This window comes from Camelus dromedarius, chromosome 8, assembly GCF_036321535.1.
Source record: "Camelus dromedarius isolate mCamDro1 chromosome 8, mCamDro1.pat, whole genome shotgun sequence".
In the NCBI taxonomy this organism is placed as follows: Eukaryota; Metazoa; Chordata; class Mammalia; order Artiodactyla; family Camelidae; genus Camelus; species Camelus dromedarius.
The window spans coordinates 30401522-30427725 of NC_087443.1; the positions used below are offsets into that span (position 1 = coordinate 30401522).

The 26204-nt window shown below is 32.7% G+C and overlaps 1 protein-coding gene across 2 annotated transcripts in view; it reads right to left on the reverse strand.

Moving 5' to 3' along the window:
* Positions 1 to 26204, reverse strand: part of ADK (adenosine kinase) — a 409740-nt gene that overhangs the window by 210226 nt on the left and 173310 nt on the right. For both annotated transcript variants that reach the window (XM_010984136.3, XM_031461080.2), the window contains exon 5: positions 469 to 641. In XM_010984136.3, the coding sequence (XP_010982438.1) occupies positions 469 to 641 (173 nt within the window). The remainder of the gene's footprint in view (positions 1 to 468; positions 642 to 26204) is intronic.

A 26204-nucleotide genomic window follows, 5' to 3' on the forward strand; every position in this document is an offset into this window, starting at 1 on the left:
TGACTGAATTTGTTTAATATGGACAGATGACTATTTGGCAGAAATGCTTTAGATGACCTACTTCACATGAGACTGGATGTAATGTAGTATTTGTATATATATGTGTTTTAATATTCCAATCCCAGGATAAGGTGAAAAGAGCATTCTTTCTAATGCCAGTTCGGCAAGAACCTAGCTACAAAACATTGAAAAAAATGTTTTCCTTTTCTGATCCTAATGATAAAAAGTAGAGACTGGACTAGATCATCTCAAAAATTTCATTTCATTAAGCCTCATGAAGACAACAGCAGGTTCAGGAAAGTTAAAAAATTTATTTAAAGGAAAAAACGATATAAGAAAGAAGAGTTTATTAAACATTAAAATTAAGTATAAACGTGAGGTTCAAATTCCAAATTCAGATTTGAACTCAGATTTTACCAGTGGTTAAACAGTCAGTTAGTGCAGTGCTTCCTTTGAAATGACACTGACCTGTTGCCACCAGTGATGCACGCAGCACACGTTCCCGTCGGCTGCTCATTCTGCTCATAGTAATGAGCATCCACATGGGCTTCGGCAGCTTTTTTCTTCAGGATCTCCCCAAATTTATCTATCCCAATGCATCCAAAAAATGTTGCTGCTTTATGTGGCTGCTGAATCATCCACTGAAGAACAGAACATAAGTAATTTTAATGGGTCAGAAAAATAGAATACACAGTTCTGTATTCTGCCATGGATGGTGGCATAAAAGGGTTGCTTTGTTAGCAATAGTGGCTGTTATGAATGGAATTCCAATCCTGTATCACCACTTATGATTACAAATTTGATATAACAACCACATAAAATCTTATTATACTGCTTTCAGGGGGAGAAAAAGAACACAGCGGTTAAGAACTCAGTATCTAAAGTCATATAAACCTCAGGTCAATATTGGCTTGATATAGAAAAATAATACTGAGTCCAAGGGAAGTAATAAAGCACTGTCATTAAAAGCCAAGAATTTATATTGAATACTGTGTGGATTCAAATCTTGCCTCTGCCAATAATTGGCTGCATGAGTCAGAGGATGTCACTTAACATTTCTATGCCTCATTTTCCTCATCTGTAAATGAGGCAAATAATTATAAATACACCTCATAAGGCCATTGGGATTAAATAAAGCAATTTAGGTTAATGTATATGCATTGCTGGGCTAAGTACCTGGCACACAGTAAATCATATATATTACCTGTCATTGTCACTATTATTGTCATACTTGTAATGCATAAGACTTAACTATGTTCAAACATAAGCTGTTTTAAAAATTCAGAAATACAGTGTTAAAAATTCTAATATTTCATCTTTTCATTAGTTTCATAAACTTTCTTTGTTATAAATCAATGACAGTGGATTTCTTTTAAAATGTATACTTTTCACTGATATGAAATATCTTTCATAATTAGTATCAAGTATCTTCCAAAAATTCCAGAGGTTTCTAATACATGTATTAGTTATTGTAACGTCACCAACTATTTTGTTTCTAACACTTATACTTCGCAAAATATTCAATATACAAAGTCAAAAGACATCAAAATTTTACCATATTCCCAAATATTTGGAGCATAAAAGAAATGCATGTGTATTCAAGAGTTAAAGGGATGAGGAAAAGTAAGAAAGTAACAAAGAGAAAACTGTAAGATACAGATATAATAACTGTCTGGATCTAGCAATCCAATCCTACTTCTAGGAATCTATCCTGAAGAGACATGTCTACAAATACAAAACAATCTATGTGTAAGTATTCTTTGAGACATTATTACTAACGGCAAAATGTTGGAAACAACCTTAATGTCCATCCATAGAAGACTGGTTGAAGAACATATGATAAATCCACTCTATGGAATACAACAACTATTAAAAAAAAAAATAAGGAAAGTTGTGTGGAGTAATTGCCAGGATATTTTTGTGAAATTAAAAGAAAAAGAGCAAAAGTGTGTGTGTATACTTTAAGAAAGAATAAGAATTAAGAACATATATATCCTTTTAGTATACAAACATATTTTTTGAGAATTTAGACATAACTTTAAGTTTATTTTGCTTATTTTGTAAAAAGAAACAAAGGAAGAATACGAGCTTTGAAGAAAAAAAGGTTTTCAAAGAGGGTGGGAGGGAATGGAGTAGAGGAACAGAAACAGATGAAAGACTTCTCTGAACCATTTCACATAAAATTTGACTTCTGAAATACAAACATTTTATATTTTTGAAAATGAAATTAAACTCGATTTGAATTTCAAATTCAATCAGAAAAAATTATAAAGAAATCAAAGAAAACATCAGATTGCAACATAATCACACAAAAAAATGTAAATAACTTTTAAAACATACTATAACTTTTCCATATACTAATATGAGGAACAAAAACAAAAACATCTTTAACTTCCATAGTAGGTTTAGTTGGTAATATTATATTGTGTGTATTGTACGATAGAGCAAATGAACATAAAGTTGTTGTTTTTGTTGTTGGGAACAAGGCTTACACTGTAGAAGTGAAATACAAATATGGATAGAGTAAGGAAAGAAAGTTTCAAGCAATGAATCTAAGATATACCATCTTAACCAAATGATTTAACTTAGCATCATCAATAAGGCAAGAAACTAACATTATATGCCCCCTGCTGTGATATGAGAAATACACAATATCACTTATCTATTATTTTTACCAAAAATGTTTAACCTGAATCTAATCATGAGGATACAATCAGATAAATCCAGACCAACAATGGCACATTTTAGAAGCAACTGGTTTGGATTCTTAATAGAAGGAAAAGCCTAGAAAGACAATCCCCCCACTCTAATCAAAGAAAAAAAAAAAAAAAAAACAAAGAAAAAAGAAAAAGAAAAGAAAAAAGAAAAGCAGGAGGATGAACTTCTATAGATCAAACTAAATTAGAGAAATATGACAAATACATGTAATGTGTTATCCTTACTGGATCCTGGATTGAGAATAAAATCAACTACAAAAGACACTATTAGAACAACTGCTGAAACTGCAATATCAATTATAAATCAGAAAATAGTACTATATAAATATACTTTCCTGAACCATTTTGAAGTATTTAGCCCCTATTTGGATATCACACTTATCTTTATTTATACAAAGAAAGAGAAAACAAATGTTGAAATGTTAACAATTGATAGGTCTAGATGACAGGTATAGAGGAGTTCATTTTACTAGCTTTTCTGTAGATTAGAAAAATTTCAAAATTAAAGGGTGGGCCAAAGATATTGTAACTAAATCACTCCATTTAAAAATAATAATAATTTAAAATTAACTCTGTCTTTGATATTATCAATCAGTTTATTAAAATGAGTAAAACACATGAAGTAGTTGATACCTTAAAATGCATCAATATCCACACAACAGATTTTAAATTCTTTAAAACACACTTAGGGAAAGTGTAAATTCAACAGCAGAAAATACCTGTGTGTTGCTCTATAATTTACTTTTTTGTTCATGTAGAAGCATGGTTAAATGATTAGCCATGTCTGCTTAATGTAGTAAATAACAAAAAGACATAGTCAATAGCAAATTTTAGTATGATTACTTAAATAACTTAATATGCCGTCAAAATAATTGGAAACATCAGTGAAAGTGAAGTTACTATGATGTAATTCAGCCTACTTATAATCAAAGTTCATGCGTTCAAACTGTAGTGCGAAAAAAAGGGCTATATCAACTCACTACCAGGCTTAAATCTGACATAACATTTTCACAATCAGGATTTAAATGAATTTAAATGTCTCCATTACAAATCAATACTACCTAAACACGCAAGACAAAAAAATAGACAAATAATAGAACTACTCAGCAGGCTGCTGTAATTCCACTACTGAATATTTCATCACAGGAAACTGGCTAACACTTGGCTATTTCTGATAGGAGCATACTGACAAAACATGAGAACTTTACGCTTGGATCAGTGATTTCTACTCAAAAGGCAGTCAATCTAAAATGGGAGTTTAGTAAGCCAAATTACACACACAGAAGAAACAGAAGCCATGTTCACTGCTTCAAAGTACTTAATAATCTAGCTGTATAAGTCAAGATGTGATAACCAAGAAAGTTTAAACAGATTAAAAATATCAATTTTTGGCAAGCTTTAAAATTAATTTGCTAAAAGTTTATGTTAAAATTTTAGTACATCTCTAATTTTGTCTCAAATACGTGTTACCAACACATACCAATCTGTTTCCTACCCTTCTGACATCCAATCAGCAAACATTTAATACATGTGTATTAGAGAATAAACTGATGAAAATGACAGTGTCCCAATACAAAGCCAAAACCATTATATTTTTGGAGTCTCCAAAAAAGAGATTCAACCTTGTCCATAACCTGATTATGTTGTTTCTTTTAGGTAAAACAAACCACCCAGCTTCTCTTTGTTTCTCTAAGTACAGGACCTCCTTAACCACCTATCTTTAACTTCCACTCAAGTCCTGAGGGAGAAGCAGGGTCCAGAATTACCCGTGTGCTGTGAATAACTAAAAACAAAACCAAAAGCGAACAACTACAGAATTTTCAGACACCGGGCAAGAGGCAGAGGTGAACTGTAATCTCTGACAGAAAAGACAGAAGGTGAGTCCTGACATCATGCAGGCTCTCTGCCAGGAGGCAATTTCCAAACTACTGTGTGGGGAGGAACAGGCCAAACAGAGCCTGGCATTCTCACTGAAATGAGGGGACAGAGATAAGTGTTCAAGGAGGGTCAGGAGACTAGAAATTGCAAAAAAGAGTTTCAGAGAGAAATGAGCTGAAATTCATACAGAGTAAGTCTAGAGGCTTTGGCTGGGGACCAATCTAAGCATGCTTAAGGAATATATGAGATCACAAAGAATCCATATAAATGCTGTAGGATTAAAGAGTGAACTTACCAAGGTCTCGGGATTCAAGATCAATATACAAAAGTTGAATGTGATTCTATACACTACCATGGAACAGATAAAAGTTAAAATTAAGAAAACAATGTCATCTACAACAGCATCAAAAATGAAACAGTCAGGACAAATTTAAGAAAACATGTGCAAGACAGAACAACACTATATAAGTTTGCTGAGGAAAAAAAAATCTATATAAATGGCAGGCTATATACTATGTACATGAATTAGAAAACTCAGTATTCTTAAAATAAACAATTCAATTCTTAAAATAGTCATTGCAACCCCCAGTCAAAATTTCAATAGGATTTGTGAGGCTATCAAAAAGCCGATTATATCAACAGTAAAAGGAAAAGCAACTAAAATAGCCGAAGGTTAGGAGGTATGCCAGTGTGATAGAAACCAACACTGCTAAATCCCAATTTCTTCAAATACAAAATGTGGATGATATAACCTATGACCTTGTAAGGATGTTTCCAGAATTAGAAATAAACGAATGCACTTTTATTATAGGGATAATAATAGGATACCTATTATTACAGTTGTTTCATTTTTATGCAGTAAATGAAAGGGCTCTCACGATACTGTTAAGTAACTACACCTAACTGGAGAACCAGAAAATCATTATCATCAACTTTAAATAAACACATGAATTATTTGAATTCAATTTTAAAAGGAATGGTAAACATACAATGTTACCAGAAAACGCCCAGGAGGAAGATTAATTGCAGCTGAGGGGATCAGAAAAGGCTTCCAGAAACGGGTGACATTATCAACTAGTCTTTGAAGGATGGATATAATTTTCAAAAACTGCTATAAACTGGAAAGAAAGTAGAAGCAAAGAGCACATGCCTTCTTTACCATGTTAGGAACTTAATCATGCTGTCCCTAAGGCAAAAGACATTCTATTTATTAAGTAGTTGGTTCCAAACAACTTAAGTATTTATTTCATAACAATTTAGTGCTTATCTAGCACTGCAAAATTCTCAAACCCTGGAATCAGACTGGTCACCACCACCCTCTTTTCTTGTTTCATATTGATTTTTGAGCAGTGATTATGTTTTTTAAATCACAAAACCCCCCAGATATCCAGTTTATGATATGATTCAAAGGAATGTAGCAATCTAAAGTTAAAACAGAAATATCTGGAGCTAATGGTTCATGCCATATCTAATAGATGTTACTGTTTTCCTAGAAAACTTAAAATATCCACCGAAGGGTCCTTAGCACATAGTTTGGGAAATAAAAGAAGTATAGTGTTAACAAAAATAATGAGAAAGAGAAATAAGACTTAATAAGCATTTGTCAATTAGGAGTATAATGATAGAGCACTGTGTGTGAGGGAAGAGACTAACGGGAAAAGGAGATGAAAGCCAGATCATTAAATGCCACTTTAAGAAGTTTATGTGGCAATCTGTAGGTAGAAGGGTGCACAGGAGGGTTTTTGAGCAAAGGAGTGAGGTGGTAAGAGAGGATACCTCATTAAGGTAGGAAACCACGAGGAGAAAATTTACAACTGAATTTAAATAGGGGCTGAAAAATGACATATTAAGTTTCATATCAAGAGTCTTTAACAACATATGGAAAGACTTCTATTAATATTAACTTTACTTTTCAGATAAATTTCCTCTCTGTCACCTAAATGCAGTATTTAGGACTATATAAGTGACAACGCTGCAAGAGCCAGTCATTTCTAAAATAATGCTACATACTTTAATTCAATTCATAATAGAATGATGAAGAATGACACCTAGATACTGAACTACTTGCAAGATAAGCCTAAGATAAGAAATTTTATACCGGAAAACCCAATGAGGCATTTCAAAAAAATTGTAAAGCACAACTAAAAGAAATTAAATGTCAAAACTGGGAAGTAACAACAACAGGGAGACTGCAAAGGGTGATGAGGAATCAAAATTAAAGTAGTTGGTTAGGAAAATAGCATAAATCACAAAGCTAAAAGGACTGAGCCTCCCAGATGACTGCCATGTTACTAAGCGAGTCAGGGTGAAACAAAAAAAATTCATAAATACTATTAAGAATCCACTCTCCCTCCATAACTAGTATGTTATCCTCCTTTCCTGCCAAAACTACTTTATTTACCCCTGTTGGCAAGCATCCTATTAATAAAAAAATGATTCCCAATAATCCAACTATCATCCCAACAATGCTTTCTTTAGTTATTTTTGTTGTTAAGTATCTGTTAACCTTTATTTCTCAGAAGAGACTTTGGGAAACTTTGGCCTACTAGGAAAAAAACACAGTTTAGACTCAAATATATGTAAGTGCATCTCGTTTGTGATGGTAAATTACATATGCTAAGAGAAATTATATTTCTTGCAGAACTATTGTGAGAGTGAGTAAGATAATGCCAGCTAAGTGCCTAAAGCACTGCCTATTAGGAGTACTGATGATAGTAACAGGGCACTGAGATATGATAAAAAAAAATTTTTAGTCTAACTTCATTCAACTCATTCCATAAATATTTTTGATCACCTACCATCTGCTGAGCATTACTGACGTAAATATTGGATAAAGAAGCATTTCTCTGTCTCTTTTGTAGGCTTCTTTTCTTCTCCCCATCCCTGAGTGTTATCTAGCCTGGATCCAAGAATAACCAGCTCTTCTCATCCTATCCACTTTTTCTGGTTATGATCTAATCTACTCCCACGGTTTCAATTACCATCTGTACACTGAGACTCCTCACCTCTATTTTTAAGTTTAGACCTGTCTTCAGATTACTGACCCAAATATCCAAAAGCCTATGAACCCTATTTGGCCTGCTTGATCTACACATTTCTGCTTCTATCTCCATCATTATCACCGCAGTGTATTTCACCACCTTCACAATGAGACTACTGCAAAGGCTTCTTTTTACAATTTTGTTGAAATATATTCAAACACTGTAAGATTTACCACTGAATTTACCACAATTCAGTTATTTCCTGTATATTCACAAGGTTGTGCCACCATCACTACTATCTACCTCCAGAACATTTCATCACCCCAGAAAGAAACCTGTGTCCATTAGCAATCATGCCCCAGTCTCTTTCCTCCACTCCATTTGCAAAAACTCCTTAACTCATCTCCCTGCCTTTAGTTCTGTTTCCCTCAAATCCACAGCATCTTTTAAAATGTGATCTTTCAAAAATGTCCTTCAACAGTTACCCATTTCTCTTAAGCAAAGTTCAAACACAAACAACTTTACAACTGAACCATCAACTGCCTCTCTAAGTACATCCTTCGTACTCACTCTCCTTTGAATGCAATGTTCATTGAACATCTCTCTCTCTCTTTTTTTTTTTTCCTCTTTTGAGATTGTTTTATTTTGGCTGTTCTTTTTGCTTTTCTTTTTTAAATTGTGAACACCTCATTCTGTTCATATTCTGGCTCATGTTCTTTCCAGCTTCCTACTTAAGATTTTAGGCCTCACTTCCTTGGATAAAGCTCTTCCTAGACACTAGAGTATATGCCCATGTTTTATGTTGCCACAGCAAACTGTGTCAATCCCATCATAAAATTAATTCCACTTAGTTGTAATGTCCTATTCAATACACTTTTCCTGGCTTCTTTGAAAGAGCTATATAAAGTATATTTCTACATCTAGAAGAGTGCCTGCCATATTCCAAGTGTCTAATAAATATTTGTCAAACAAATGAATGAACAGGAAATCTGTAATATTTTCTTCATAAAGATTACAGTTTAGGGTTATATAAAATGTTACAGACAAAAGTACACTACTGTTTATATATATGTTATATATATGATCTATATATCATATAGATATATACGTGGAGAGAGAAGAAGGGAGGGAGGGAGAATATGAACGAGGATGGGAATGTTATTGCAGCACACAGGAGTAGCACGTATATTAGACAGTTTTGGAGTGTGACCAAAGATCTCCTAAGGGAAATACACGAAACTGTCCAAGCTGAGATTTGTAGGAATGAAAGGACATAGTGGATCTTGGATGGGATAGTTAATTTTCAGTAGAATAAGAATGACAAAGAGGCTCAAAAGCAAAAAAGAGAGTATTGGAATTAAACAACTAAAAGTAAATTCAGTATTCCAAAAAATTTGTTACCTTATAAAAGCAATGAATGAAGACAAATAAGAAAAGGTCTTTGAGTCAAAATGTTTATAATCTCTTCTTTATATCTGTATTGAAAAGATACAGTATTTTCTAAAGCATACAATAAATGCATACTGAATATATTCCACTTGGAGATATCATTAATAACATAACCATATGTCCAGGTTAAAGGTTGAGCACAAAGTAGGCACGGAATAAATTTTAACTATTCTTATAATTACTACTATTGTAATTATTATATGGGTAACAAAAACACTATTGTTATTTCTAACGCAAATTGTTAAATATTTAGAATACTAAAAAGGAGTCTGAATTTTATTTTCTAAGGAGATTTGTAGCCTGTCAGGCCCATGGGCCCCTATGAGGGCAAGGTATTTGAGGGGGGAAGTGGGGAATCCATGAACTCCCTGAAATGTAAGGCAACTTTGATGTATTTTTCAGAGGAGGGGATTCATGGATTTTATCAGATTCCTAAAGGTAACTAGGCTACCCACACCAGAGAGGAGGGAAGGGGAGACAGAAAGGTATTGGAAGAACATAGCTATAGCTAGGGAGAAAGTCTTTTTCTTTTTAAGTGGAAGAGTAACAAGGTTATAGAACTGCGCTAAATTAATCAAGAAAACCACTGATCCAAAAATATTTATCCAAATTAAAAAACACTGTATGTTACATTTTTTAAACAACTTACCTGAAATTGTTACTCAATTTCTTTAGCTATCAAAAATAAGTAGCCTAGATTTATTCCCAAAAGTTTCCAAAATTAGATGATAGAAAATAACACAGCACCTGAATATGGTGCTATCATATGCTTCCGGTTTTCATTCAGTCTGACTTTCACCAGAAGCCTTTAAGCAATAGGATTTCTATCAAATGGATAATATATATACTATTTCTATATTCTCTCAAGATTTAAAAAAAACCACACCTACTTTTAGTTTCTCACTATGCAAAATTAAATCTTTCTTTTAGGTGGGAATAAAGAGATCTCTTAAGGAGAAATCAGATCTTAAAAAAAAAACCTTCTGGAAAATGTCTTCAGAAGCAGAACTCAATATAGCATTTTCCGTCACATTAATTGAAACTGTTAAATTCCCTTATACAGTGAATTAATGCTGTACACATATAGGGCAATATGCTGAGGGGGTTTTAGGACACACAACTCCAAATTACGGCATGCTGGCTGAAGGAACTTGAGAAAACAGTGGAAGCAGGAAGGTCACTGGGAACTTCCTTCTCTTTTTCCCCTGAAACAGGCTGTAAAACCCTCATGTACGAGGTGCTTTCCCTGCATCTGGAGGAAAGGAACATCTTTATCTCCAAAGACAAAGAGACACAGAGAAGAATCCTAACAAAAGGGCCTTGCTAAGTTTTCTCCAAGTAACACTTGCCTCATACTCTCTGACCTAGTTTATTTCTACAAAATTCCCCATTCTTCATCAAACCTAGAAAAATACTCAGGTGAAACTATTCCTTTGGGTCTTTATTTCCTCATATAGGCTACCATGATACCTAAAATTTATATTAAATAAACTTGTACACCTTGTCACTTATATTTTCAGACCCAGCCAGGGACTCTAAGAAGGTCAAGGAAAACTTTTTCCTCCTCTACAATCCTCAAGAAACTCAAATTACAGGAGATGGTAACAATGGCTGCTCTAGTTTAAAGGCCATTTTATTTATCTAGTATTTACCATGATTTTAAAATAATACCTAAAATCATTTTATCATTTTTCCCATATAGTCCAAACATAAGAAAGTCCCCTGACAACATAAGAAAAACTGCAGTAAAACCAAATATAAACCAAAGGTTCAGCTAAAAAACACTATAATTAACCAAAGATGAGTTAGAAACGACATAATTAAGAGATAAATTAATGAGTTCTTACTATATGTTGGGCAGTATGCTAATCTTTTACCTCGTACGTTACCTCAGCTATTCTGAACCACGAAGCACCATGTACATATACTTACTATTCCAATTTCACAGGTAGGTGCATATTTGTATGATTTTAGAAGGTATACTCTCAATCACTACTCTAGATACGAGGGAAAAAAGGGAAGTAAACAAAATCATACTGGAAAGAATGTCATCAGATCTCAGACATACACAGCTGGTCTGGAAAAGAGTAACCACGTGACCCTGTATAAGTAACTTAATCTCTCCAGCTAGTATTGTCCTCAATTGTAAAAGTCAGTAAATTATGATGATTTTCTAAGAGATCCATCACTTCAAGCTACAAAAACATAAAACAAAAACAAAACAAAATAAAACAAAAAACCAAAAAAAATCCCAGAAGAATGTGCTGTATATAAAATAAGGGGGGAAAAATCACCATGGAAGCTTATTTTGGCCAATTAAAATTAGGACACAGAGGTGAAGAGAGTAAGAAACCTTTAGAGAGAAAACAGTGGGTCTTTAAAGGTAAGAATGTCAGAGGCATTTGCCCAGAAATTCTACAAATTGCACAGAGAAGTATGCCAACTAATAACCAAAGAGCAAGAGAAGAATTGAGAAAAATCCTTCTCCTTTACTATTTCTAGCATACACATTATAAAAAGAAAAATCCCTCAAGGCAGTAAACATCTGCCCATCAACACTTATCAGAAGCAACATCAAAAACATAAGGCAAAGGTCAAGTCAAAGTTTATTGACAATGATGAACTATGACAGCCTCTATTAAATTACCCCTTCCTTGAAGGTGTATGTGATCAAAGCAGCAAAGATATTTTCACTCAGTCACATAACAAGCTATTTGTTGAGATTGAAACATCTGGTCAATATCTCCTAACACTGCAATTTCATGCACAGTTAGCATTAGGGCACATTTCTTCTCCTCTTCTTACAGGGTCCATAAGGGTGGCACATATGGCTGATCATTTCATTCAAAAAGGATTCAATTCAAGGCATTACACACAATCGGCTGTGCTTTATGGTGTTTTAAGTCTACCTGCCATCGTTTTCCATCATCATTGCTCACTGCTGTTCTCTTCGACTATAAAAGCCAGCAAATATGACAGAGCACTTAAAGCTTAACAGCTTTCCTCCACTGGAGTTAGAAAGCATTTAAGGAAAAGGAATCTATAAAGTGGCAGGCCATTTTCTATTGTCAAAAACTCCCAATACATTAAACTATTTACCATTTAAGCAAAGATCTAGTACAGATTAGAAAAGTAATTTTTAATGTCAAATCAAATGCTTAGCTTTCTGTATGACAGATCTATGAAAGTATATTCTTTTGGTATAATTTTAAGTTAATAAATGATTTTAAAACAGTATTAAAAATTAATTTAATTTAAAAATTAATTTTAACAGGTTTTCAGATTTTTTTTTAACTTGACAAACAGCAATTCTATACTAAGAGAACAGGGATGCTACAATTTTATCAGTCCCATATGCTGAAAAATTTCACTTGAAATTCATGCATTTGTTGTCATGGTAACAGGGCCCTTTCTTAAACACTTACAGCAGTAAACCTGAACTCACACCATAGATATCTCTTTTCCCTTACTTCCTTTAGGATAATAGCTTCAAGGGAAAAATGGGGTGGGGGCAGAGGATATCTTTAAAGCTACTGCTTCACATCTTCTTTGACACATCTCACTGACAGGTAGTATAACCATATGACTACAGTAATCTTCTGAGATAAGGATTTACCTAGATGTTAATAACTAAATGAATTTAAATGAGGAAATTTTCTTCTAGTGATAAAGAATCACACAAGACCATCTTACAATTAGCAATATGCAATGGCTGATTAAAGACAAAAGTATCAAAATAACAAGACTGAATTAAAACCTAAGTTAGGTGTAATGCCCAGGGCTGCTACTCTGGCATATAAAGTAATTATTTTGTTTGTTCATTTATTCATTAATTTAGTCAGTCAATCTAACTTAAAGCTATTTATTAAATGTTTCTATGGGCCAGACAGTTGACTAGCACTGAGACACAAAGTTGAACAAGTTAGACATGGTCCCTGTCTCATGAACATTAAAAAAAAAAAAAAAAAAGGCAAAGCAAACAAAACAAAAACATAAAATAGAGAAATAAAGTAATTGTAAAAAATGCCATAAAAAAAAAATGGCTGAGAAAGACAATGGGGGTGGGAGAGAGAAGCAAGAAAATAATCTACTTTAAATAGGCCTGCCTAAGAACATTTAAGTTGGGACATAAAATATGCAAATAAGCTAATCAGGCAGAAAGTGAGCTTGGGGGTTGGGGACTCTTCCAAACAGAAAGAAAGCAAGTACAAAGCTTTAAGGCTGGCATATTAAAAAAAATTTTTTTTTAATTTATAGTAGTTAAGTTTTGGCAAATATGTAGGTTCCAGATAACGCACAACTTATTGGCTATGGTAATAAGAATAAACTTCATACAGGGTGCAACAGGATGCCACTGAAGAGTTTTAAATATGAAAAGTGAAATTATTATTAAATTTAAATGAGGATCAATTTTGCTATTGTATATAAAAGGGTATTTGTACTACACATAGACAGAAAGGCAATAAAGAGATCAGTTAGGAGGGTGTTACTCACAACCCACATCCAAGTCCTTCGGAAAAGCTTATTGGCTCTATCCTCAAATTATCTCCAGATTTTAACTACATTTTTTTCAACCACTTTTTGTTAACTCTACTGCTACCACCCATCCAAGTTACCATAACCTCTCTCGCCTAGATTGTTGGAATAGTTTCCTCATCTCCTTGCTTCCATCCTTGATATTTTTCTTTTAAAATGTAAATCAGTAAATGTCATTCCTTTGCTCAAAACTCTGCTCTTCACATCACTCAGTAAGAAGCAATCCTTACATTAGTCTATGAGGCCCTACAGGATAAAGCCACTCTTCTCTACCTCTTGCTGCCTCTAACCTCCCCTCCTGCAACTCTTCATATCCTGCTCCAATCATACTGAACTCCTCAAAGGATTCTGAAACATGTCATGCATGCTCTCCCTTGGAAACTGCTGACATCTCTTACTAGACTTCCCCAGGGGCTGGATAGCTATTCCCTCCCCTTGAAAGCCTTTACCCAAATCAAACAAAACTGTTCCACTCTATTTAATACTGTAAAATAGTCCTTTTGTTCCAACATTTCCAATGCCACACTTCTACTTTTTAATCCCTATTCCTTATCGCCTTCCATTCAGCAACAGACTCTTCCTTTACGATATAGCACCCCACCACCACCCCAGCCAACTTCTTTTTCACTTCTTTTAAGAGTCCTTCCCTCCTTTCTGGGCAGGGACTTGCACATGGCTTGTCATGGTTGCAGACCTATCAACTGCAATTCTCTGTTGATCCTGAATAAACCCATTTTTGCTAAAGAAATATTTCTTCTATGTCAACACTTACGTATTACATTATTTTTATTTCTCCCTCCCACTAAAATATGAGCTACAAGAAAGTAGGAATTTTTATTTGTTTTGCTCATCAGTGCATCCTCAGCACTTGACACATAGTAGATACCCAATAGGTACCTGATGAATTGTATCTTCTTAGCAGATCAATAGATAACAAAAATTATTTTGATAATATTAACACCTATTCCAAAAACACATTTGCTTTTTATACAAGAATAAAACAAGAAAATAATACTTCAATAAATATTAGCTACTAGTATCATGAATGCATCCTTCAATATTACTGGCCCTACGCTGTTAATGCATAACTGGAGTTATGGCCAACATAATTATACCCTAAAATTAAATAAAGCACTAAAAATATTGAAAGGGGAAAACAGAATGTCACAATTTGGAAAAAAATGGAAATTAAAAAAATATTTATTTTTTGCACATTATGGGAAATAACTCACTAATCCCCCTTTTACAGAGGAAGAAAGTGAGGCACAGAAAGGGTGCATAAGCTCCCTAGGACTTAAATCTAGACATTGTACTAAGAAGACCCAAGTTTTAAACACTCTTCTGTAATGGTCACTGAAGAGGATCCACTAAAAAATTATTAGAAATAGTAAAGAAAGTTCGGTAAGACGTTCAATTACTGGAGGTGGGTATAGCTCAGTGGCAGAGTGCATGCTTAGCATGCACAAGGTCCTGGGTTCAATCCTCAGTACTTTCATTAAAAAAGAAAAGATGCTCATTACTAAAACATGTGCTTTAAAAACTTTCTCAAATTCTATTGATAAACTATTAGAAAAACAATAATAAGATGGAATGTACAACATGATGACTATAGTTACCACTGCTCTAAGAAATGTATGAAAGTTAAGAGAGTACATTGTAGGAGTTCTTATCACAATGATAATTTTTTTCCATTTCTTTTTGTTATACCTATATAAGGTGATGGATTCTAACTAAAATCACTGTGGTAATCATTTCACAATATACGTAAGTCAAACTTTTATGCTGTACACCTGAAACTCAAACAGTGATGTATGTCAATTATATCTCAAAAAAATTAGAAAAAAATATTAAAACAAACAAACAAAAAAGAAAAAATTCTACATACAATAGCAGCAAGAAGAAACCAAACGTGAACCCAGTGATTAATCTTAGCATGGCCAAAAAACTGGTACCACCAGAAACGATGGATTACAAATGAGATATCACAGAAATGATAGAATAGCACTTTTAAAGATTCCTGCCTAAAGAGAAACATCTGAATCTAAATAAACCTCTAGCACTAACTGCAAGCAAATACTAAATATGAAGCAATGGACCAAATCCAGAAAGTGAGACAGTATACAGCACAAATTACCCAGCTGCCCCTAAAAAAAGAAAGAAAAGTCAATGATGCTTTAAAAAGAGGAAAGCAAGATAACTGCTAACTAAAAGATCTAAGGTATAAATGCAACGTTTGAATTCTTGTTTAGATTCTGATTCAAATAAACAAATCACAAACGTATTTTTAAACAATTATGAAAAGCTGAATGTGAATTGAACGTTAAATAACATTAAAATTAAGATGTTAAGGTAATAGTATGGTTTTATTTAAGTGTCATTCTTGGAGAGACAAACTGAAGGATTTACAGTTAAAATGACAAGATATCTAGAATTTGCATCATAGGAGAAAACAGTTTAACAACAAGGATAAAGCAAGTTTGATAAAATATTGTAATTATTGAAGCTAGATAACGGGTACATGGGGTTCATTATATTATTCTCCCCACTTTTGTGTAGGTTTCAAATTTTCTATAATAAAATGTTAAAAAGGTAAATATATATATATATATATAAAATGGGAAAACAAAATAAAAATCTTGATGTATGACAAAAGATACGCATTTACCCTAAAAATTTTATCTTTATATATTATACATCCTGAAAAAGGATGAGTAATAATGATGGGGGAAGGGGAAGATTTATGACCAGGTGTTTAAATATATTATTTGGCAACTGTAATTGAAACCATTTGGTACTGACACAAGAAGAAATCAATGGGAATTTAAAAAAAAAAAAAGAGTCGAACTCAGACTCCAGTACCTCTGACAACACAGTACAGGATCCAGATGACATGTCACTAAACTGGGAAAAGGGGGAATTATTTAATACACTGAGCAGGGATAAGTATACAGACTTTGGGGCATGCGGTATGACTCTTTCCCCTCATACTTAAACCAAAAAATGTAAAAAAAGTAAAACCAGAAAGGAAGAAAATTCAGCTACTTAAAAAAATAACAAGGCAGATTTCCTTAACCATGGCATGAAGGAAATACTGATAGCTCGGACTAGACATAAACTTAAGATCGTTATATAGGAAAAAGGAGTGTATGTATGCAGCAGGGGATGGAGGGAGGTCAGAATCCTTAAAGTACGAAGCACTCTCAAAAAACAGTAAAAAAAAAAAAAAATGTAAAGTTGTCACAAGGATGGTGGTGCTTGAAGAGGTGATGCCCATATATATAGGTAATAATACATATACTCTTTTAATGTAGGTAAAGAATACAAGCATTTAAAATCCCAAGAGACTGCACATAGTGAAAATAAGCAGTACTTAGTTAAAAAAAAAAAAGACAAATCTTCATTGGCTTTCAAATCTGCATTACGGACGCCACTGCTGTTGCTATTTCCTGTTCAGTGAGGATGCCCTATGTCTTTCAAGAAGCTCCCCTTGCCATTCTCATTGTACTGCTGAGGTGCTCATGCAATTATGGTCCCTCCTGACGGACTCTAATAAGAGACTTTACCTTTGAGACTGTCTATCCACCAGGTGTAAATGGTAATACTGTATCATAGTTCTGAGTGCAGATTTCTGAGGCCAGGTTAATCAAAGGATGATTTCCCAGGTATATCTATATCTCTGATGGGCCCACACTTTGGCCCACCTGTGTCTATTCTTAACAATAAAATAAATAGCAATGGACAATAAATGTGTGTTTTGCACTGTAACATTAGATAATTACACAATAGCATCAGACAATTAAAATGTATACAGTTTTTTAGGGAAATGATTTATATGCAGAGATTTCAAGGAGAATCTTGTTAGTAACTCAATTATATCATCATCAAAATAAAAATGCTACTGGGCACTCACTATGGAATTATACACTTATTAATCCAATAAACTTCTATTAAGCTCTTATTATATCTAAATACTCTGTGAGGGAATACAAACTCTAATTAAGACCTTGAATAGTACACAGTCTAGTGGAGTGGCAGAATGGAAATAAAATACAGTGAATGTTATAACAGAGGTAGACACAAAATATTCTGAGAGCATCAGGAAGTTTGGAGAGTAATGAAAAAGTCAAAGAGAAAATGAAAAATAAGCTGGTTGTTCAAGGTTGAAGATTTTACCAGGCTGAGAATAAGAAAAATAAAAGTAAATTATACACAGAGAAACATATGTGCAAAAATATAGACAGATACTATGTTCTTGGCTAACTCAGGGGATTAGTAAAAACATGGGGTCTATATAATAGCATATTTTATGAAGGAATGGTGGTTCATATTGCAGAAAAGCAGGCTGAGATCAGTGAGTTGCATGACAAAAATGTATTTTAGAAAGATAACTTTGGCAATAATGTTCAGAAAACTAAGTAAAAAATGTTGGGAGACAATTCTCCTTGAGTTTATCATGTCTCTGTAGGTCTTCATCAATTTTGTTCTCTCCTTTTACGGATGTTCACATAGCAAGCAGCCTTCAAAGGTAACGACAGTAGCTTTACTTCAGGGTAAAGGCTGGGTGACTTTTCAAGAAGCATCTTTGAAGACTGGGGTTTCCTAAGTTTAGGATTCCTCAGTTGCGATGTAAACTCTGTGAATACAGCTTATACTTGTGCCTGTCTCTGAGTGACTGAGGAGGCAAAGAGAACCAACTGGAATATAAAATTCACACTGCCTGCTGCGCCATTAAGTAAAAAAATCCCTTTGTCTCTGACCCAGGAGGCTTTTGTCTTCTGTTAACATCTAAGCAGCTGTGGCAGACTAATTTTTTAGCTTGTAAGTGGGGTAAAATCCCAGACATTTCACAGTTATTCACCAAAAAGAAAAGGATGAGCAGGAAAGGACATAGGAAAACCAATTATGAGGCCACGTAGTATTACAGAAAAAAAGACAAGAATCTCAACCTCAAGAATTCTTTAAAAAAGGGAGGAAAACAGATGTAAGAAATGTTCTCTTGGAGGTAAAAAGGATAAGACTTAGCACTGATTAGGTATGGGAGATGAAGGAGAAGTATGCTGAGTATGACTGTAATGTCTCTAATTGGATGACTGATGGATGGTGACACCATTAATAGAGAAAAACTATATAAGAACATAAGAACAAGTACACTGTGAAGAGCTAGAGAATGGTGAGTTTAAGCATACAGAATTATCAGGATATTCAAGTAGAGTATCTACTGGACCACTGGAAATACCATTTTGTAGTTCTATAAAGAAGGAAGGAATAAAGAAAAAGCACTGAAGATTAGCTATTCTTGAAGAAGAATCTGCAGACCCCTAGAAGACTCTGAAAAATGTGTCAGGGGATCCACAGAGTCAACTTAATTTTCACAATATATTAAGATGTTATTTGCATTTTCCACTGTGTTAACATTTGCTTTCAGGTGCAAATTCAATGGTGGGTAAAACTGCTGGTACCTAAGACAAAGGCAGTGGAACCACCGAATTCTTTACAACCCTGTGCTCATATAAAAAAGATACCAATTTATGAAATGTACAGTGTGGGAAATATATTCAATAATATAATATCTCAGTATGGAGACAGATGGTAAGTAGACTGAAAACAGTGATCATTTTGTAAGGCATAGAAATATCAAATCACTATGCTGTGCACCAGGAACTAATGTAATGTTGTAGGTTCGATTATACTTAGAAAAAAAAAGAATAAAAAAATTCATAAAAAAGAGATCACATTTATGGTTACCAGAGGCAGGGTGGTGGTAAAAGCAGGAACTGGATGAAGGTAGCCAAAGGTACAAACTTCCCATAATAAAATAAATAAGTACTAGGGATATAGTGTGTAACGTGATAAATATGATTAACACTGCTGTATATTATATATAAATGTTGTTAAAGAGAATAAATCCTGAGTTTTCACAAGGAAAAATTTTCTTCTTTTTCTAATATCTATATGAGATTATAGATGTTCAGTAAACTTACTGTCATAATATTTCATGATGTATGTAAGTCAAATCCTTACCCTGTACACCTTAAATTTATACAGTGCTTTACGTCAATCACAGCTCAATAAAACTGTAAGGAAAATTTTTTTTCAAAGATACCAATTTAAGAATTTTTGAAGCATCAACAATCATTGATTTTTATTCAACAATGACTTTTAAATACATATCTTTTTAATAATTTGTGTAAGAAATTGGGAAGTATGAATGAAGTACAATGGTTTCCTGAGGAAAAACACTTGTGAACTGAATTTCTACATGAATAACTACTTTTTTTATGGAAAACTATTTTTATTTGAAATAATGATTGACAGACAGATGATAGTTACTCAGACTTGAGTATCTGGCAGACATTTTCTTGAAAATGAAAAAAGTAAGCCTGTCACTTAAAAAAATAACTGTCAGGATTTATTGCTAATAATAAAATTTGAGCTTTCCATTGAAAATTGTAATTGTGTAAATCATATTCACCACAGTGAGAATCCCAATACACAAAAGACTATCTTCTTGAGATTGGTAGTGATATTGACAAATGAGACATTCTACAGTATTTGGAAGATTTGCATAATTTAATGAACAAAAACTCTGCAAATGACTTACGCATTATACTAAAAGTCACTTATGGGCAGAATTTCTATCCAAAGAGTTAAAGAGATCGATAGATATACTTTTTTTTAACAGAATAGCTTTGCTGAGATACATTCCACATACATACAAAAAATGCTAGTTTTCCCAGCATCATTTGTTGAAAAGGTCATTCTTTCTCGAGTAGATTGTCTTGATATTCCTGTCAAAAATCAATTAATCATAAATGGATGGATTTATTTTTGGACTCTCAAATCTATAACAAGTAAATGTGACAAAGTTATAAAAGTAATTCACTGGACAAAGAATAGTTTTCTCAAAAAAATAGTAATAGAATTATTGGATAGTCACATTAAAAACAAAAATCTTCCACTACTCCTACATAAACAAAAAAACTTTGCAATGGATCACAGATTTAAATGTAAAATCTAAAACTATAAAATCTCCAGAAGAAAATGGGAGAAAATCTTTGTGATCTTAAAGTTAATTTCTGTCTTACCAATGGATTTTTAAATACATAGATTTAATATATAAATGACATTCAACAAATGCAAGTGGTATTATAATTTGTTTTATCATTGAAAGTTTAGTATTCTATAGAGAGATATAATAATCATAATTTTCCCCCTATCATTGAAGGTTTAGATTGTCTTCAGTTTACTTTATTATAAATACTGGCTCAATATACTTACATACTACTTACGCACATCTCTAACTACTATTATAGGATACCTAAAGTAGGAATTACTGAGTCAAAGATTATGTGCATATTAAAATTGTAAAAATACTGCAAAACTGGTCTACAATAAGGTATACCTTGTTTTCATGCCCATACATAAGGGTATAAAAGTGTCCTTTGCTTTCCAGTCTCCCCAAGACCGAATTCTAATCAGTTTATTTTCAACAGAGTGATATGTAAATATGGTTAACTTCTATTTTAACTTACTTTTTTATTGTTAATTAGGTTGAGGAGCTTTTCATTTACTTATTAGCAATTCCTACTTCTTAGTGAATTGAATTATTCATCATATCCTTTGTTTACTTCTTCAGTTAGGTTTTTCTTTTCTTAGTGATGCCAAGAAGCCAAGAATCTTTTCACTCATTAGAGACATTAACTCTTTGCCTGATATATCTGGCAAATATTTACTTTTCATTTCATCTTTGCCTTTTCACCTATTTTTTGCATTTTTATTTACTTAAATCTTTATGACTATGAGATTAGAAATAACAATAAGAAATTGACAGAGAAAATAAGCCAGTAAAGGGTACAGAGATAGGATGACTCAAAGAGTTAGTAAGAACAAAGAAAGAATGCTATCTGACCTGAAAGTTAATGGAAGACAGAAAGTTTTAAAATGAGGAAGTATCAACAAAGGAAACAACCTCAAATGGGTCAATTAGGATACAAATCAACAAAGGAAACAACCTCAAATGGGTCAATTAGGATACAGATTTTTAAAAAGCCATTGGGTTTGGCAATTGTTAGTGACTTTTGCAAAAAAAAAAAAAAAAAAAAAAGAAAGAAACAGAAAAGAAATGTTTCCAAAGAAGGATAAAGTTGAGATCCCATATTGCAATTAGTGAATAAAGAATGAGCGGGAGTTGAAGCAGTACTAATAATGAATGTAAACTTCTCTGTCTAGACATCTGGTAGTGAAGGGAAGGGGCAAAGCATAACAATTTGCAGTTCTAGAGAATGAAAAAGAAAATGGAATAGAATTAAAAACCAAAGTTATACAAGCAAATTTGAGAACAATGGGGAGAGAAGATGAAGAAATTGATACCTGATGATTTCTGTTATATTTGTAGAATAGGATGTAAAGTCACTTGCTAAGGAGGGTAAGATGTTACAGGAGATTGAGAAAGATTTGAATAAACACAAGGAAATGAGAATTGGAGCAGAAACTGGAAGTGCTGTAGAAGTGGACATGTGTGAGTCCCTTACAATGCCTAGAAAAATGTCTCACACACAGACAGACTCAATGAGTATAAAATTTAACTGAATTTTGGATAATTAAAAAACATACATATTTCACAAAATCTAGTTTTTAAATTACTTTTTTGGGTGGTGGATTGCATTGATTGATTGATTGACTGACTGTACTAGAGACTGAACCTAGGACCTTGTGCATGATGGGCATGCACTCTACTACTGAGCTATACCCTCCCTGCTTTATATTACTTTTTATGTTTTATGTAAACCAGTATACTAATACAATTACATGGTGATATGATTTCCCAAAGAAATTCTACTTTATTTAATTTCTATAGAATCAGATAAAAATGTCAGATTAAGGGGTTGGGAAGTTGATGAAGTGGCAGCTACTGAAATTTATATTTGCAATATAGCATGAAAGATTTGTAAACGTCATTAAAAATGGAATCTTTAAAATTTCTAAAGGCATTTAATTACAATACTTTAATACATATATAACCTCAGAATTAATAACTTAAAATATCATCATGTAAAATGTAAGTAAAAATTTTAAAAATTAGTCAAGTTTCTATCTAAATCTGTATTACCAGGATTAACTGTCAATAAGTCATTTCCATAATAAAAGTAAAAGTAAAACGTACTAAAATTGCTAATCGGTGGTAAAGCTAATACCTAAACAGAGTTAGAATAAAGACTTTACTAAATGTATTCAGCTACTAAACATTCACTGAAAATGGTATTTTTATTTAGTAAATTAAATTTTATTTAGTAAATTAAGGGGAAAGTGGATGAGGATTACATAGGAACTCTCTGTACGATTAAAATTTTTTTCTGTAAATCTAAAATTATTCCAAACAAGTTTATTTTTAAAAACCAACAATGAAGTAATAGTTTCATATTTTTAACTTTTTACTTTAAATTATTTTTACACTTAAAGTTACAGAATAATAGAGAATTCTTATATACCTTTCACATGTTATATTAACATGTTATATAACAATAATAAAATTATCAAAATCATGAAGCTGCTTTTATATTTTGAAGTGCTTGTCCTGTATATCATTTAAATCTTCTGTGTCATAAAGTAGTATTTTTATTGCAAAATTTCTTTGCCATGGTTTGTTGACATTCAACCAAAATAACAAATAAAAGGATACAGTTTCATTTGCAAGCAGAGTATATAAAAAGAGTAGTGTTTTCACATATCAATTATAGTTGACCCTGGAACAACATGGGTTTGAACTGCACAGGTCCTTACAAGCAGATTTTTTTTTTTTTCAATAGTTAACACTATAGCGCTATACAATCTGTGGTTGGTGCAGAACCAGGTTGGTGCAGGGATCCAGAGGGTGGATTATAAAGTTATATGCAGAAGGTTGGCACTCCTAACCCCTGCAGTGTTCAAAGGTCAGCTGTATATTCTTCAACTTTACAGAATGTATTCTTATTTTGGAAATGGGTATCCTCCAAATGGATGGATAATAGAATATTTACTTAAAATTATATAACACATATTAGTCTTCAAAAGAATTTCAAAAAAGAAAAGCTACCGTTTCCAAAAACATTACAGGAAGAGCTAAGTGGGGGTTTAGACATGAGGAATTTGAAATAGGACTCACTTACATAATAGTACTATGATTTTCATCCAGTAATCTCAGTATGCAAGGTATAAGAATGGTGGACAGTAGGTTAGACTGACCTAGCACTGGTTCCTAGACATTGTGAAATAAAAGGGCACAAAAATTGAGAGAAAACTTTTAAATGCACTCAAATGCATTAAGTGCAGTCAAATGGCAGATTTGGGGGCAGTGACACAGGTACAAGGGCTAGGAGAATTCTAAGCCATCAAAGAACTGAAATAAAAGGAGAAAAGTCAGGGAAAAACTATAAAGAATGAGAGGTTTCAGTCAAGAAGCAGAGCATTAGATTTTTATATTTCATACATAGAACTGTGAGGGACGACAACATACAGCATACAGACATGACAGTGCATGGTTTAAAAAGAACCAAGCCCAACAAACTCCAAAACTGGACAATGGCTGTTTACAACAGTTAAATTATCCCTTACCTTCTATTTGGGGTATCTATCCTTGATAGATAGCTATATAAGCCACAATAAAATTCATTTAAACCTCTTTAAACTTCAAAAATATAAAAAGGAATGACTAAAATGTACACTTTCCTGCTTCTGTTGGATCAATTGGAAATATACGATTTTTAAAAACGACTGTCAAAAAGAAAAAAGAGAGAGAAACGTTAAAATTGTCTTGAAAAGGGATATCAGGTCAGGATCATCATTACACAACATTTTATTCTTAATTTTTCAAATAATGTCTACTATTATTAACTTGAACTGAAGGTATTATAAATGAATTATTCATAAGAAATTTTTACTTCAAAAAAGTAAGTGACGGAAATATTTTAAAGTTTAAGAAACATATTCTAAACCAATGCTATATTAAGCAATCAATAAATGCCTGCTGACTCAGTATAGAAGGATCTGAAGAATGTGTATAAAATCATGCTGGGATTTAATATAAAGTCATTGTTCTGAGGAGAACAAGGAAAAACAGGAACTGACAGTATAAAAGATGTGAAAATAAAAATGAAATTTTTACTAAAATAAAAAATACTGATTATCATAAATGCCCCACTTATTAGACCGAGTTAAGGATTTAAATAAAAATAACAAATGATGACAGGAACACTAAACAAGCAAAAATATAGTATAAAACAGGCAACTATTACTTCAAAGATCGTAATTCTTCATTTTGTTAATTTTTAACAACTATAAATACTTTATGGACTCCCTGGAGTCAACTGGTACCAAAAGTTACCAATTAATAAACACCCAAAAAAAAGCCTGTTATTCATACAAACTGCTACTTGGTAGACAAAAAATAGAATATTTCCATTCCAGAATAATTCACTGCCCATTCCTAAGAAATAATTGGTACACAGTGGAAATTCCCTGACAGCTAAAACATGTATCTTATCAACAGATGTAATTAGTCTCCAGGAATTATATGCAATGACAGAGAATAGTCATTTAAATTAAGTTTGTAAAGTAAACTCTAGATAAAGAAGAAAAAGATTGTATCTACAAACTTTTCATTTGGAAAATAGTAGTGGAAGTCAGATTTATTGCATCTTTGAAAAATTTGGAGGTAACATAAAAGACATTAAGGATGTATGAATTCTCTCTTATAAAAAGTAATCTTTTATACATTGATTATAAAAGGATATTCCAGCATTATGGCTAAACCTTCCAGTTTTTCCTGAACATAAATCAAAATACATACACGATCTTTCAAAATGATGTTAGAAACCTGAAGTAAAACTTTTCAGAAAGTTGAGGAAAACTCTTTTTGGTGGTGAGGGATGGGGGGTTTGAAGCAAACTTCAGATTATAATTTTTCCAACATGTAAACATGGCTGATTTTAATTTAAAGTTCCTTTCCAAATCCAAAATTTACAATTGCTAATACATGTATTTCATTGTGAATTTGCTTTTCATCACAATGTGTTGCTTGAAAAGGAAATACCATGAATAAAAACATACCAATCAGTAAAAGCACCCCCAAACTAACATTAACACATCTCCATGATAACAACTGCAAGGTTATTTTGAAGTTACCTCAAAATTATTCTACATAATCTTCAAATATATTAATCAAAGATTCTTAATAAAAATTAATTCTTAAATATCCTCTACCCTAAACACACATATTCTAAATTCATGTCTAACCATAACCTATTTGACCAAATATATATCAGAATAAATTACAGAAAACAGTCAAAAATGGTTCAAAAGATGTTGCTCACTCAAACTTTAGAGTGCTACCCCAAAACATTATGATTAACAAGAAAACAAGTTGGTCAAGGCTATGAATACTCAAGCTAGTTTTGGTTTCTGAAGATATGCTGACTGGTATCTAACACTCTACCATACTCATAACTCTTGATCAGGGATGTTCATTCATTTTTAGAAATCTTGTGATTAAAAACTGAGTTCAATTAAGACAACTGAGTGTTATGTTGACACAAATTGCTTTAGTTTTTTTGTTTACTGATTTAATAGCTTTATATAGGTTTAAATGATACAAAGTTATTTGTACAAA